General features: G+C 37.8%; 1 protein-coding gene across 9 annotated transcripts in view; it reads left to right on the top strand.

Annotated features, from left to right (window-relative positions):
• The window catches only part of LOC121386860 (abnormal spindle-like microcephaly-associated protein homolog), a 158397-nt gene that overhangs the window by 79782 nt on the left and 61462 nt on the right, over window positions 1-17153 (top strand). Inside the window, exon 1 of one of the 9 annotated variants that reach the window (XM_041517883.1) lies at window positions 13134-15034. The exons of the other annotated variants lie outside the window; for them this stretch is intronic. Within the exon in view, the coding sequence (XP_041373817.1) occupies window positions 14968-15034 (67 nt within the window). The 5' untranslated portion in view covers window positions 13134-14967. Of the gene's footprint in view, window positions 1-13133; window positions 15035-17153 lie in introns of those variants that run through there. 9 annotated transcript variants of the gene reach the window in all.

Below are 17153 nucleotides of genomic sequence, written 5' to 3'. Positions count from 1 at the left end.
TTTCCTATGATGACTGTATGTCATAATTACCAAATGTTTGACATCCAATAGCTGATGATTAATAAATCAAGGTGCTCTAGTGGTGTTGTTAAACAAAAAACAAACAACTTTTAACAAAATAGCTGAAGTTTACAAATAATGTGCAGAGGTGTCAGTTAACAATTATATATATTTATATATATTTCTTTACTTGCCTTTCCTATTAATTGTGGTTGCTCAGTCTTTGTAAAATTTTGCTCAGATTGGTTTGGTGTGTGTGTGTGGACATAGTCTGCATAGATATTTTTGTTCTGTGGTGAGGCTTTTGATCAATAACTGACAAACTAAGTCAATTGGTTTTCATTGTTTATATAATTTGTATGTTTGCATGTGTCGTTACGTTAAATACAAACTTTGCAGTTAGGTTTAAGTAAATCAATAATAGGTTTTTATATTAAGTTTCAGTGAAAGAAATATTTCTATTGTTAATGATAATACTACTAAAACATTTTATAAAACAGAAGTAGGAATAATAATAATAATAATAATAATAATAAATGTTGTAGTTAGCTCATGATTTAAAAACATTTTCTGTGACAGTAATGGTGATGACATGGAACATTTTGTTCAGTATACTATGACGACAATTATATTTCATCATGTAATGACTAATGTAATTGTTTTAGATGGTCTAAGTCATAATGGGTAATAAAGAGAATAACCAACTCGCTAATGAATGAATAAATGAATGTTGTAAAACCCTCATCAAAGATTCTGGTTAAAAAAAAAACAAGCGGAAAAAAACAAAGAAAAAGCATCCCACTTCTGACAGATCAAGTAGCGCCTTCACTTGATTTGTTCATTCATTCATTTAATTATTCTTATTTTCGTGCTTTTATCCAATTAAGGTTTAAGCACATTTTCCTGGGCCCCACCTCAGCTATCTGGGCTGTTTGTCGAGGTCAGTGAGTTAGTTGTTAGTAAAGAAAGAAAGAAAGAAATATTTTATTTAACGACGCACTCAACACATTTTATTTACGGTTATATGGCGTCAGACATATGGTTAAGGACCACACAGATTTTGAGAGGAAACCCGCTGTCGCCACTTCATGGGCTACTCTTTCCGATTAGCAGCAAGGGATCTTTTATTTGCGCTTCCCACAGGCAGGATAGCACAAACCATGGCCTTTGTTGAACCAGTTATGGATCACTGGTTGGTGCAAGTGGTTTACACCTACACATTGAGGTTTGCAGAGCACTCACTCAGGGTTTGGAGTCGGTATCTGGATTAAAAATCCCATGCCTCAACTGGGATCCGAACCCAGTACATACCAGCCTGTTGACCGATGGCCTAACCACGATGCCACCGAGGTCGGTTTAGTTGTTAGTGAGAGAGAAGTCAGTGTAGTGGAGTTGCACCTACCCTTTGAGTCATTAAACTTGCTCTGGGTGGGAGCTGGTGCCGAGATGTGAACCCAGTACCTACCAGCATAAGTGTGATTGGTTAACCACCACACCACAGTCCGGTTGATTTATTCTCATTGCAGTTTGTTACCACTTGTACATGTACAATATTGGACATCCAGCCATCACTGATTACAGCACTGTGCCAAGACATTAAACAAACATATTTCTTTTGTCCAAACCCCCCCCCCTCCACCCCCCCCCCCAAAAAAAGAAGAAGAAGAAAAAAAAAACCTTGTCATGTCATGTCATGTCATAGGGTTTTACGTGCACATTCAGAACAAGCTGTTGTAGCGCACGTCCATGACAGGAAAGGTGGGGGAAGGGGAGAGGAGGGGGTGGGGTGGGGTGGTGGTGCTATGGAATTTGAATGGAACAGTTAAATGCTAAAGAGAAAAGGGTGTGCAATTTTGATTGAGGGAATTTGGCGCAATTTTGAACGGTCGGTCGAAAGGTAAATGGCTGAGCTAATATAGGTTTTGATAATATTGAATCGAGAGTAGCTCGTTAATTTTAGACCTTTACGATGCTGTGGTGTCTCCCTAGGTTGCCCATAGGGCCCTTATAAACCCTTGAAAACCAGTGACCTAAAACACTAGATAATGGTTTATATCACACGATTTCTCCTTGGAAACAGGAGTCAGTTGACAACAAACAGACAAGTTGATTACAAGTGAGATGTAGCGGTGAATTATTGATACGCTTGTGAAACACTGAACACTCTGATTAGTGTCTGTAATGGCTGCACTCACACTGTGGTAATGGCACATGGTAATTGTCATGGGTAAATAATTCAATTCTTAGCTTGACTTCAAACACACAGATACGTTGAAGATGTGGGATGAACAAAGCAAACAAAAAAAAAAAATTAAAAAAATAATGACACCTCGGCCCATTTTTAAAGTACGACTATTGGTTGGCAGATGGAACTAAATTAAAACTGTGACACCTCGGCCCATTTTTAAAGTACGACTATTGGTTGGCAGATGGAACTAAATTAAAACTGTGACACCTCAGCCCATTTTTAAAGTGCGGCTATTGGTTGACAGAATGGAACTAAATTAAAACTGTGACACCTTAGCCCATTTTTAAAGTACGACTATTGGTTGACAGAATGGAACTAAATTAAAACTGTGACACCTTAGCCCATTTTTAAAGTGCGGCTATTGGTTGAAAGAATGGAACTAAATTAAAACTGTGACACCACAGCCCATTTTTAAAGTACGACTATTGGTTGACAGAATGGAACTAAATTAAAACTCTGACACCGTAACCCATTTTTTAATGTTTAATGGCACCCCAGCCCATTTTTAAACTATGGCTCTTGTTAGACATAATAAGGAAACTAATTGCCACATAGGATAAAGCAGAAAGCCATCATTTATATGGAACTTGCCATAGGTAGGGCAGAATATACCACTGTCTTTGATGTACTGTTCGTGGGGATGAGATGTAGCTCAGGTGGTTGAGTGCTCGCTTGAGGTGCTTGCTGCCCAGGATCGAAACACAACAGTGGATCCAATCAACTGATTGGGGGTTTTCTTGTTCCAGTCAGTGCACCACAACTGGTCAAAGGCTGTGGCATATGTTTTCCTGTCTGTGGGAAAGTGCATATAAAAGATCCCTTGCTGCATTAGGAAAATGTAGCGGGTTTCCTCTGTTAACATATCAGAATAACTAAATGTTTGACATCCAATAGCTGATGATTAATTAGTCAATATGCTCTAGTGGTGTCATTAAACAAAACAGATTTTAATTTTGAAGTACTCTTCACACAGCACTGGTTGGGATGTGAAAGACCCAAGTACACATATCCTATAAGACTGTATCACTGAGCTGCATCCCATCTCTAGAAGCCCAGTGGTAAAGTGCTCGCTCGATGCACGGTCGGTTTGGGATCGATCCCCGTCGGTGGGCCCATTGGGCTATTTCTCGTTTCAGCCAGTGCACCATGAATACTACACTGTCTGTGGGATGGTGCATATAAAAGATCCCTTGCCACTAATCGAAAAGAGTAGTCCATGAAGTAGCGACAGCGGGTTTCCTATCTCACTATCCTTAACCATATGTCTGACACCATATGTCCAAAAATAAAATGTGTTGAGTGTGTCGTTAAATACATCCCATCTCTAGAAGTTAATATCAAACACGTAGGGCAGAACATAGCCTAGTGGTAGAGTGCTCTCCTGATGAGCAGTCAGTCACGGATGGGCCCATTGGGCTATTTCTCATTTCAGCCAGGGAACCACAATTGGTATATCAAAGCCCATGGTATGTGCTGTCCTGTCTGGGATGGTGCATATAAAAGATCCCAAGTTGCAATTAATGAAAAAAAATGTTTTTGGTTTCCTCTAAGACTATAAGCATATGTCAGAATTACTAAATGTTTGACATCCAGTAGCTGATGATTAATAAATCAATGTGCTCTAGTGGTGTTAAACTTTAACTTTAACTTTAGTTCAGAAAAGAAAACTGCTTCCAATATGTAAAATAATGTGCATGTGTCTTTGTGTTATATACATGTATCTGTGTTGTGGGGGTGGGTAGGGGGTGGAGGGCACATGCATTGGATTTGGATTTTTGGTGAGATTTTTAAGTATTCCATTAAAATCATAACAAAATTTGTAATCTAGGTATTTTGGGCATGTGTAAAATTGTGTACTTCTGGAAAACTGAATTTAAAAGTTTCCAAACTGAATCAGCCCATCCGTACTTGTACTTGCCATACGTACACTGTAACTATATGTACACCTAAAACTAAACAGTATCATTGTTATGATCAACAAGAAGTGATTATCTGTAATGTAGCAGTCAGTGCAAATGAAATATTAACGAGCACACAAATTCAAGTAATGGATTGCATCTGATAAGTCTGTGACTATAGATTTTCTCAGTGTCGGATCAAATGATGCATCTCACCATCTCCTGTTGTTTGCAGCATGTGTTATTCTGGATCATCTTTTATTGGATGTATCATTCCCCATCAGTGGGCCCATTCAGTTATTTCTCGTTCAAGCCAGTACATCAAAGGCCGTGTGTGTTATCCTGTCTGTCGGATGGTACATATAAAAGACCCCTTGCTAATAATTGAAAAATTCCTGTCCTGGACGGAGAAGCTAGCTCAGGCCAACACCTGGGCCCATGACAGGTGTGCACTATAACAGCATGTTTGGAATCTGCAGGTTAAACTCTATGACCTGACCTGACCTGACCTGACCTGACCTGACCTAATGGGAAAATGTTTCCACTCGCTATATATGTCGGAATCACCAAATGTTTGCAATCCAATATCCGGTGATTAATAAATCAATGTGCTCTAGTGGTGTCATTAAAGAAAACAAACTTTTTATTTGATGGTTGTTAAGAAGAACAGAATCAATTCTATGTAATTAACAGTAGTCCATGTTGATGGTTTTTGTCATTCTAGTTGGATGATCATTTTAATAAAGTTAAAGTTTGTTTTGTTTAACAACACACATTAAAAAAATTCCATTAGTAACAAGGGATCTTTTATGTACACCACCCCACAGACAGGATAGCACATACCACGGCCTTTGATATACTAGTCATGGTGCACTGGACGAAACAAGAAGTAGAGCAACGAGTCGAATGATGGGGATTGATCCCAGACCAATATCGTTTTAATAAGTCGGATCTCTGAGAATGAAACATTTGCATAAACCATTTATGATTTACGCAATTCAAGTAACCCATTTCATTTTTGTGTAACCCATATTCATCATATGAATGATGTCATAAATTGAATACACAAAAGAAAAGCAAAAACAAGAGGGTTACACAAGACTAGACTTGTACGAGGGACCTGCTAACAGAAGTATCCGTCTGACAGCTTCCAGAGGCCTCTGTATCTATCTTAGGATCCGTCCAGTTGTGATGGTGATCCAATCAACCCGTTCTTATTAGCAAGGGACAAGTGTCGGTTGAACATGTGACCCTCAGGATTGTTCTACAGTGTCTGACTGGCAGGAGAGACGTTAGCTTGTTAGATGGTAACAGACATTCAGAATAATGAGAGTACTAGAATGACTTTACAGACAATCTGCTGGCTTTTAGTTGTGTTTGTGTTGAGGTGTGCGTTTCATTACACAGAAGTGTGCTTCTTGCTTGGTTCACTGATTGATTGGTTGGTTGGTTATGGTAGTTGATTCTTCATTTGTTTGTTTGTTTGTTTGTTCATATTTCATTCATTCAGACCGGCCTCGGTGGCGTCGTGGTAGGCCATCGGTCTACAGGCTGGTAGGTACTGGGTTCGGATCCCAGTCGAGGCATGGGATTTTTAATCGAGATACCGACTCCAAACCCCGAGTGAGTGCTCCGCAAGGCTCAATGGGTAGGTGTAAACCACTTGCACCGACCAGTGATCCATAACTGGTTCAACAAAGGCCATGGTTTGTGCTATCCTGCCTGTGGGAAGCACAAATAAAAGACCCCTTGCTGCTAATCGGAAGAGTAACCCATATAGTGGCGACAGCGGGTTTCCTCTCAAAATCTGTGTGGTCCTTAACCATATGTCTGACGCCATATAACCGTAAATAAAATGTGTTGAGTGCGTCGTTAAATAAAACACTCTTTCTCTTTCTTTCTTTCATTCATTCATTCATTCAGTCATTCATCCCTTTCATTCATTGATTGATTCATTCATTCATTCATTCATTCATTCATTCATTCATTCTTCTATTCAACTCTCCATTTGGCCATCCACAAAATCCCATTAACCCTCCCACTTGTATATTCCATCCTATCCATCCATCCATCTATCTATTCATCCATCCATCCATCCATCCATCCATCCATCTATCCATTTATTAATTTATCCATCCATGTATCCTTCCATCCATCCATGTATATCCTTCCATCCATCATTCATCCATCCATCGTGTCATCCATTCATCCATCTATCCTTCCAATCGTCTATCAATCGTTGAATCCATATTTCCATTTATCCTATCGATCCATCTATTCATCCATCAGTTCATCCAGCCAGCCAGCCAGCCAGCCAGCCAGCCATTCTTCCAAGCATCTTTCCATCCATCCATCCATCCATCCATCCATCTGTCCTTCCATTCATTCATCCATCCATTCTTTTCTCTTTCCATCCATCCTTTGATTCCTTTAATTATCCATCTTTCCATCCATCTGTCTATCCTAATCATTCATCCACCCATCCATCCATCTATTCAATTATTTACCTATACATCCATCCTTCTCTCCATCCATTCACCAATTCATTGACAAAATTGCACTTACTGTTTCTTCACTGTCATGTTTCTTGGTGAACATTCTCCAGATATTTATAAAATTATTGATCCTAGCTCAACCCAAAAACTGCTCCTTCACGTATTTTCATGAAAAGCTCACAGCAGCCCCACACTTTTCAAAACCCTGCAATTTTCAAGATTTTCTGACCAATTTCATTTTTATCTCTGGAATTAAAAGCATAATTACAATCTCTAAACTAAACTCAGTATTGTGCACCCTAATTGGTGATTTCTCCTTGGTAGTTCAAATATGACAGACTTCAGCCCTCCATGTTCAAATTGGTGATGCTCCAATCATCTATTATAATAGAAAATTGATCGTTTGGGCTGCACCAATCTAATTATTGATTATAAAAATTTGTAATTGATTGTCACACAAAATGTTAACTGTAATTGTTCCTGTAGTTGAGATGAGGGAATTGATGTAAATATGCTCGGATTTCCGTTTGTTTTTATGAATATGTAAAGAAAAGAGATAATAATTAAATTTCCACTATGTTCATTACAATATAACGTCATCCCACTGGTCCAGATGCAGCAATGTGAGTTTGTTCATATCTTGATGAACGTAAACAAGTTATGTTGTCAGGGAACATCATATCTGATGATTCACTTTATATTGGTATTTTATCTTATTGAGCGTTATTGTTTTAGAACCAAACAAATAACTCAAAATAAAATATGCACTTTTAGCATTATTATTAGTAAGTACATTTCTATGTTTTAAATTTAATTAATTGTCTGTTATATATTTTACATTCAGTTGGATATAACAACTAAAAAAACTCATCTTCAAACTTATGTGAGAACGGCTTCGTCGATTAACACAGTTTGCGGATGATGTTTTCTGTTCATACTCCGATGAACGTAAAATAAATAACAGACAATCCTTAATTGAATAGGTAAAATTAGCAATTTGTATGTCTGTCTCCATGTATACAACAATGTGCATATATACATGTAATAATTTCAATCCCTTTTAAGTCTATATAATTCTTACCTGTTATTTAATCAAAAGTTGATCTGTTGGTATAAACTAACTATAGTAAAACTCCTCTAAACTGGACACCCTCGAGACCAAGTAAAATGTCTGGTTTCAAGAGGTATCTGGTTTACAGAGATTATGTTCTGTACTGGTTTTAAAAAACGGACCATGAAAAATGTTTGGTTTTGGGGGAATTCTGGTTTAGATGGTCTGGTTTTGAGAGGTTTCACTGTATAAGCGATAATCAATGCTGAAATTCTAACCAATTCCCAGCACTGTGCTTAAATAAACTTAGTTTACAGTGAACCGTCAAACATCGTCCAGTACAGGATTGAATCTTTAATGTGAAACGCCAACTTCAGTTCGTCCTCTCTACAAGTACAACAGAATTTAAATGATCAATCTCGGTGGAATAACCTTGTTTTGTTGAACACCACCACTAGAGCACATTGATTAATTAATCATCGCCTATTAGATGTTAAACATTTGGTAATTCTGACACGTAGTCATCAGAGGAAACCCGCTACATTTTTCCATTAGCAGCAAGGGATCTTTTATATGTACTTTCCCATAGACAGGAAAGCACATAGTATACCACAGCCTTTGACCAGTTGTGGTGCACTGGCTGGAACAAGCAAAAAATCAGTCGGTTGAATGGATCCACAGATGTGGTTCGATCCTGCGATGAATGTATCACTCGACTGACTGAGCTAAATCCCCCCCTCCGAATCTTAGTTGAAATGCAGAGAAACCAGGCCTTACAACTCAGTGGTCTAACCATTACATCAGTGATTCCACTGTATAGCTTAGACATGGTTTCCATGTTTTCTGTAGTCTCAAATACCTGTATGACTGACATACATACTTGAGCCATCAGGTTTATGGCTGGTAAGTGTTGGGTAATGACTAGCTGTGGAATCTAGCTCAGTCACTAGAGCACTTGCCAAAGATACTTGGATCATTCTTTCTCGGGACCGGCCTCGGTGGCGTCGTGGCAGGCCATCGGTCTACAGGCTAGTAGGTACTGGGTTCGGATCCCAGTCGAGGCATGGGATTTTTAATCCAGATACCGACTCCAAACCCTGAGTGAGTGCTCCGCAAGGCTCAATGGGTAGGTGTAAACCACTTGCACCGACCAGTGATCCATAACTGGTTCAACAAAGGCCATGGTTTGTGCTATCCTGCCTGTGGGAAGCGCAAATAAAAGATCCCTTGCTGCCTGTCATAAAAAAGAGTAGCCTATGTGGCGACAGCGGGTTTCCTCTAAAAACAGTGTCAGAATGACCATATGTTTGACGTCCAATAGCCGATGATAAGATAAAAAAATCAATGTGCTCTAGTGGCGTCGTTAAATAAAACAAACTTTAATTTACTTTTTCTTTCTCGGTGAACCTGTTATCTGATTGGTTTCCCCAACTCCCATCCCAACCGGTGCTCCATGACTGGTGTATAAAACAATCATCTATCAATGTCTGTGGGAAAGTGCATGTAAAAGCTCCCATACTAGAGCACTTTAATTAATGATTAATTAATCATCCGTTGTTGGATGTCAAACGTTTGGTAATTCTTACACATAGTTTCCAGAGGAAACATGCTACATTTTTCATTTATAGCAATGGATCTTTTATATGCATTTCCCTACAGTCAGGGTACAACATACTACAGCCTTTAATATAGCAGTGAAATGGGGCACTCATTGGGATGGGGACAAAAACAATCAGAGTTGGTCCACTGGCAGGATTTGATCCTAAGTTTCAATTAGCACCTCAGGTGCATGCTCTACTGCTGATGTACAAACCTTTTTCCAGACAGGACAGCACATGCCATGGTCTTTACAGGGGTGGGAATTCTCCTCGGATCAGCTGTTTTCCTCTCATGGAACATTGCCTTACTTCGCATTTTAATCGTCCTTTCTCCAAAATGTGTCAGATGGCACAGATTTTAACCTAGGATTTCAAGAATTTCCGGGACCCCTCTAGATTTCCTCTTTTTTTTATACAGTTCACCAATTCACACCTCTGTTTTTAATATATACCGGTCATGGGACATTGGGATGGGGTGGGGTGAACAATCAGAAAATGGGCTTGCCAAGTGGGTTTGATCCTGTGATCTAAGTGCTCTACACACACTGAGCTATAGATCCCATCTATCACATCACAGAATGAACACACAAAAGAAATGAAACAATTTGACAATGCCAATTTCCAGAAAGGATTCAGCCATGTCTATAACAGTCCATCTGATTGGTCGAGTAATTCCATCCAAGATGAATGTACAGATCAGTGGACAGATGTAAAACCAATTGACTGACTTCTCTCTCACAACCGGCCTCAGTGGTATAGTGGTTAAACAATTGGTCTTAAGGCTGGTAGGTTCTAAGTTCATATCCCGGTATACACTCCTGGCCATAATGGTGTAGTGGTTAAACCATTGGACTTAAGGCTGGTAGGCACTAGGATCATATCCCGGTACAGGCTCCTGGCCACAGTGGTGTAGTGGTTAAACCATTGGACTTAAGGCTGGTAGGCACTGGGTTCATATCCCGGTACAGGCTCCTGGCCACAGTGGTGTAGTGGTTGAACCATTGGACTTAAGGCTGGTAGGCACTGGGTTCATATCCCGGTACAGGCTCCTGGCCACAGTGGTGTAGTGGTTGAACCACTGGACTTAAGGCTGGTAGGTACTGGGTTCATATCCCGGTACAGGCTCCTGGCCACAGTGGTGTAGTGGTTGAACCACTGGACTTAAGGCTGGTAGGTACTGGGTTCATATCCCGGTACAGGCTCCTGGCCACAGTGGTGTAGTTGTTGAACCACTGGACTTAAGGCTGGTAGGTACTGGGTTCATATCCCGGTACAGGCTCCTGGCCACAGTGGTGTAGTGGTTGAACCACTGGACTTAAGGCTGGTAGGTACTGGGTTCATATCCCGGTACAGGCTCCTGGCCACAGTGGTGTAGTGGTTGAACCACTGGACTTAAGGCTGGTAGGTACTGGGTTCATATCCCGGTACAGGCTCCTGGCCACAGTGGTGTAGTGGTTGAACCACTGGACTTAAGGCTGGTAGGTACTGGGTTCATATCCCGGTACAGGCTCCTGGCCACAGTTGTGTAGTGGTTGAACCACTGGACTTAAGGCTGGTATGTACTGGGTTCATATCCCGGTACAGGCTCCTGGCCACAGTGGTGTAGTGGTTGAACCACTGGACTTAAGGCTGGTAGGTACTGGGTTCATATCCCGGTACAGGCTCCTGGCCACAGTGGTGTAGTGGTTAAACCACTGGACTTAAGGCTGGTAGGTACTGGGTTCATATCCCGGTACAGGCTCCTGGCCACAGTGGTGTAGTGGTTAAATCATTGGACTTAAGGCTGGTAGGTACTGGGTTCATATCCCGGTACAGGTTCCTGGCCACAGTGGTGTAGTGGTTGAACCATTGGACTTAAGGCTGGTAGGTTCTAGTTTCATATCCCGGTACAGGTTCCCACCCAGAGTGAATTATAAATGTTCTTTGTGGAGGTGTATGGCTAATTCACTGACTTCTCTCGTACTAACCTCTAATATCAGACAGCCAGGATTTCTGGCAGACATTACGAAGGGTAAAATTACGTACCCTAAAATATTGGAATTTAATGGATATTTTTTTAATGATTTATAGAAAGATTATAGCAAGAGGACAGCTGTTTAAATGTTGACAAAGTACATGAAATGCAGTGTCCAATTTCAAACGATTTCAACCATAACACCTAGTAGGGGCACTTATGACCCATTTTGTTTTTAGTACATACATGTACCATTAAAATATTTTCTGGCAGAACTTCTGATAGCTCAGATAGCCAATGTGTGTGCCCATGACACTTTGCTTGAACCGTAATGAGATTTAGCATGAGATTAAATTCATTGTATGAAAGTAACCAAGATTTCAAAACCAATAATGAAAAAAAATAAAAAATAATAAAAAACCAAAAAGCAAAACAAACGTAAAAAAGGTACAGCCCAGGTAGCTGAGATGTGTTCCCAGAACAGTGGGCTTAAACCGTACAGATATAAATGTATTAATGAAGGATAAAAGAAAGAAAAAAACTCACACACTAAAAGAGTACACAGACTAATTGAAAAAGACACAAATGAGTACACAATAAAAACAGACTGAAAACAGACACATAGTTGAATACACATTAAAATACTGATTGAAAAAGACAAAAGAATACACATTAAAATGCTGATTGAAAAAAGACACAAAAGAATACACATTAAAATACTGATTGAAAAAAAGACACAAAAGAATACACATTAAAATACTGATTGAAAAAAGACACAAAAGGATACACATTAAAATACTGATTGAAAAAGACAAAAGAATACACATTAAAATACTGATTGAAAAAAGACACAAAAGAATACACATTAAAATACTGATTGAAAAAAAGACACAAAAGAATACACATTAAAATACTGATTGAAAAAAGACACAAAAGGATACACATTAAAATACTGATTGAAAAAGACAAAAGAATACACATTAAAATAATTGAAAAAAAAGACACAAAAGAATACACATTAAAATACTGATTGAAAAAAAGAGACAAAAGAATACACATTAAAATAATGATTTAAAAAAAAGACAAAAGAATACACATTAAAATACTGACTAAAAACACACACAGTACACAATATAAGTCAGACTAATAAATACACAAAAAAAGAATGATTGAAGAATACATACAGAAGAATACACATTAAAATACTGACTGAACAAAAAAAAACACAGAAGAAAACACAATAAAAGACAAATTGAAAACAACAATAAAGAATACACTTTAAAATACTGACTAAAAAATCACACACACACACAACAGAATACACAATGAAAAAACATTAACAAAAGACACAGAAGAAAACACAATAAAAGACAGACTGAAAACAACACACAGAAGAATACACATTAAAATAATGACTGCAAAACACACACACACACACACACAAAAATACCCAAAAAACCCCAGACTGAAACAAACAAAAAAGCTCTCCATCTTGTTTGATTAAATAATTTAAGCCAGTCTCACATACTCCAGCCTCCCTGGTGCAGAACTGTTATTCCTGTGGGGTTTTTCTTCTAAATTAACCTTGTTACATTACCACATTCATCTGTTGTTGCGTAAAACTCTCATCTCTGAACATGCCTCGATTGTTCTTTGTAAAGTTTGCCCCGCTCGGCAGGTTGTGATTGACAATTAGGGCTGTCCATCACTTATTGATACGTTTCGAGTGCAAGCTGACAATCCGGACCTAACAAAGTCCAGAGAGCTCCGCGGACCATCCCACTCTTAGGACATTATTAATTGATCGGGCGCCGGCTCAGCAAAGAGAACGAACGCAGCCACCGTTACAATCAAGTTGGAGTGTGGAGTGGCAGGAGTTGTATGTACCTGCATGCCTGTGTCAGTTGGCTGCACCGAAACACAATCCAAGTCTTGTGTGTGTGTGTGTGTGTGATCTATGTGGTGTAGTTTCATTTAGTAGCCATTTTGATTCGTGTGATCCAGAGCAGAGTTCATTCATATATAGAAAAATGTGTTTGGTAATCATTGGAATGATGTAGTGACTATAAAAGCAATGGAATTTTGGTTTTTAAAACTAAAGAAGGAAGAATTTCGTGGGTGACTGACTTCATGGAATTTGCGTATATCATGTATATATGTACTATAGGTCACTCTGATTCTGGAGGAACTGTCCTTTGAGAGATCTTGTTACACAGTGCACTTGTGTAAAAGTGGGATTTATAGCCTGGGATAAACAATATAAAACTACAAAGTGGAAATAAAAAAGAAATTGGAATTTTTTTTTAAATTGGAGATTTGGAAAATTTATAGTTGTTGATGAATTTGTGACTGTCAGAAATTTTCTCCTGTAATCTCTTTAGGAGATTGGTTTCTTCAAAGAACTGTGTGTCTTGAATATTGCATCGGATATTTTGGAACATTTCTTTTAAAATGTATTTCTCTAATGTAATATTCATTTCTAAACACTGCCTTACTTAAATTGATTTTTGTTCTTCTTATATCTTTTAAAGTGATATGAAAACCTGTTTTAGAACTTCTTATTAAAAATTGAAGAAAACATTGATTTCCTTTGTATTCTGAGATGGGATTTTTTTTATTCATGCGTTCGATTCGTAAATTATCTTAACTGGAGATACTTGATTTGATAATACATAATTTAACTCGATTTGTACATCTAAATTTAATATGACTGTCTCTGCCACTTGTACCTAATACACACATAGTTTTGTAAGACAGGCACAAGTTCTGGATATAGAGATAAAAAAAAACAGACCCAAAAGAACCAGATTACAGAAGTGCTGTGTTTGTAATAAGTGGCACAATTTCTGGATAGAGACGGACAAAAACAACAAACCGGACTAAAAGAACCAGATTATTAATATACACAGAAGTGCTGTGTTTGTAATAAGTGGCACAAGTTCTGGATAGAGATGGACAAAAACAACAAACCGGGCTAAAAGAACCAGATTATTAATATACACAGAAGTGCTGTGTTTGTAATAAGTGGCACAAGTTCTGGATAGAGACGGACAAAAACAACAAACCGGACTAAAAGAACCAGATTATTAATATACACAGAAGTGCTGGCTTTGTAATAACAGGCACAATTTCTGGACAGAGACGGACAAAAACAACAAACCGGGCTAAAAGAACCAGATTATTAATATACACAGAAGTGCTGGCTTTGTAATAAGAGGCACAATTTCTGGATAGAGACAGACAAAAACAACAAACCGGGCTAAAAGAACCAGATTATTAATATACACAGAAAGACTGGGTTTATTATACATGCACTCTCATGCATGCAAACAGCAGCTTTGTAATACGCACACAAGCACTGGATTGGAATAAACCTAAATTAACGGATGGATTTATAATTTTATACAAGAACTAGATTTGTAAGAGACACATAGATAACACATTTGTAAATTAAGACAAAAGAATTAGATTTGTGATATACACATAAGCACCAGGTTTGTAGTACTGAGCAACAGAACAGTAACAACAGAACTTGACACACTGTGATTATGAGGCTGTCAGGTTATTCAAGAACAGATAGAACTTTACTGTGTCACTCGACCGGAGGAATAAGGAATACTAAATGTCATTGTGGTGGAGAATCCCGTGTTTTCTCTCCGGTGAAGTTTGTTGCTAGTTGAGTGTTTGTGAGAGTTTGGAACTGGAAACGACTGCAGGTTACCGATGGGAGCCAAACTAGCGAAACTCGGAGAGTATATCGAGAACAAGCACAGAAAGTCACGTGGTGCAGGTACACAGTTATAGGATGTTAAACAAGCTTCCATTTCATATCATATGTATGTCCCTAGTGTAATAATTTTAGTTGTCATTAGCTTTAGGCTTATAGGATATTCAACACACTTCTATTTCATGTCATGTATATGTCCCTAGTGTAATAATTTTGAGTTGTCATGAGCTATAGATTTATATAGGATATTAAATGAGCTTTCATTTCATATCAAGTTTGTGTCCCTTGTGAAATAATTTTTAGTTTTCATGTAAACTTGAAATGTTAGCTAGTTTAAATTGTTATTTATTACCCATTACTCTATATCGCTGATCTCCTTTGGTTGATGTTCCGGTAAGGCTGTAGTGCACCAATCAATGATGTCATCATATGACGCTGAAGTGTTGATATTCTAGTGGGACATACATTGTAACACTTTGATATGAACCAAGCCTTGTGCTTGAAACATGTATGGGGTACCTGTTAAAAAAGTACTAAATTTTTTTGCGGAACTAGGGTAGTCATAGATGCTACCCATTATCTCAGAAATGAGTAGCTTGACCCTAAGTTTTTTTATTCGTTTTAAGGGTGAGAAGTGGTAATATTTATATCTGTGGCATTTATGTCGATTGACATGTTGCAGGTAGGAGTTTTAGCCACATATGTTACTATTGTCGTCTATGTGATTTGATTTGGTAGTATACACCCTATAGGTTTAGGTGCATGGCTATATTAATGGGTTAATACTTAGAAAAGAAAATCATTCACTGCAGGTAGGAGTTTTTAGCCACATATGTTACTATTGTCGTCTATGGGATTTGATTTGGTAGTATACACCCTATAGGTTTAGGTGCATGGCTATATTAATGGGTTAATACTTAGAAAAGAAAATCATTCACTGCAGGTAGGAGTTTTAGCCACATATGTTACTATTGTCGTCTATGGGATTTGATTTGGTAGTATACACCCTATAGGTTTAGGTGCATGGCTATATTAATGGGTTAATACTTAGAAAAGAAAATCATTCACTACAGGTAGGAGTTTTAGCCACATATGTTACTATTGTCGTCTATGGGATTTGATTTGGTAGTATACACCCTATAGGTTTAGGTGCATGGCTATATTAATGGGTTAATACTTAGAAAAGAAAATTATTCACTACAGGTAATCTTTAAAATATATTAGCAATTTGTGTTTGTGTTGGGGATTGGTTGGAATTTCATTGTTGGTCATTGGTTAGTGAATTGCTTTGCACCAACCAATCAACTTTTGATTACACAATCGGTTAGAATTAAATGAACATAAGAAGGATTTGAATGATAAGGTCCATGCACCTATTGTTGTGTTTCCCGGAATAGGCCTTACAAATGGCTAATTTTGTCTTTAAAAGGACATTCCTGAGTTTGCTGCAATTTTTAAGATGTTATCGACTAACAGAGACTTTTTAACGATTGTAATTACATATCAAATATATTTTTATGCATAAAATATTAGTGGCTGTATATTAAACGTGTTTCTGATCGTTCTAATATTTGTACTAGGTTAAATTTCATCTTATTTCCTAAAATAATTTTTTTGGTACAAACTAAATTATTTGAAGACAAAATCCAGTTTGGGCTTCTTACAAATATTAAGATGGCCGAGAAACACATTGAATATACAGACACTGATATTCTAAACAAGAAAATATACTTAATATTTAAATTTAATTGTAGAAATATTTTATTTTTCGCAAACATCTAACAATACAGCAAACTCAGGAATGTCCCTTTAATAACTATGTAATATCTGTTTCTTTAGGTACACATTAAAACAAACCTCAACATCAACATATTTCCATCGATTCTATCTTCTAAACTGGAGGAAGAATTAAAAATTAATATTTCCCCATACAATCGAGTATGGATTCTTGTCATCAATCTTCACATCTGTAGAGCCAAACTATCATCAATGTTTAACTAAAGTCAATCATTGGAACATTAATGTCTTTCTTGCCTGAGTAGACCAGTCAATTTACAAATTGCTTGCAGTCAGTGGGGGTTTTAAAAACAAGTGATAGATTATCAGTTAGTGTGATCAATAGTTTAAATGCTATGTTAAGTTAAAAACAAGTGATAGATTATCAGTTAGTGTGATCAATAGT

Source organism: Gigantopelta aegis, chromosome 12, assembly GCF_016097555.1.
Source record: "Gigantopelta aegis isolate Gae_Host chromosome 12, Gae_host_genome, whole genome shotgun sequence".
NCBI classification, from domain to species: Eukaryota; Metazoa; Mollusca; class Gastropoda; order Neomphalida; family Peltospiridae; genus Gigantopelta; species Gigantopelta aegis.
This window is presented reverse-complemented; position numbering and strand designations above follow the sequence as displayed.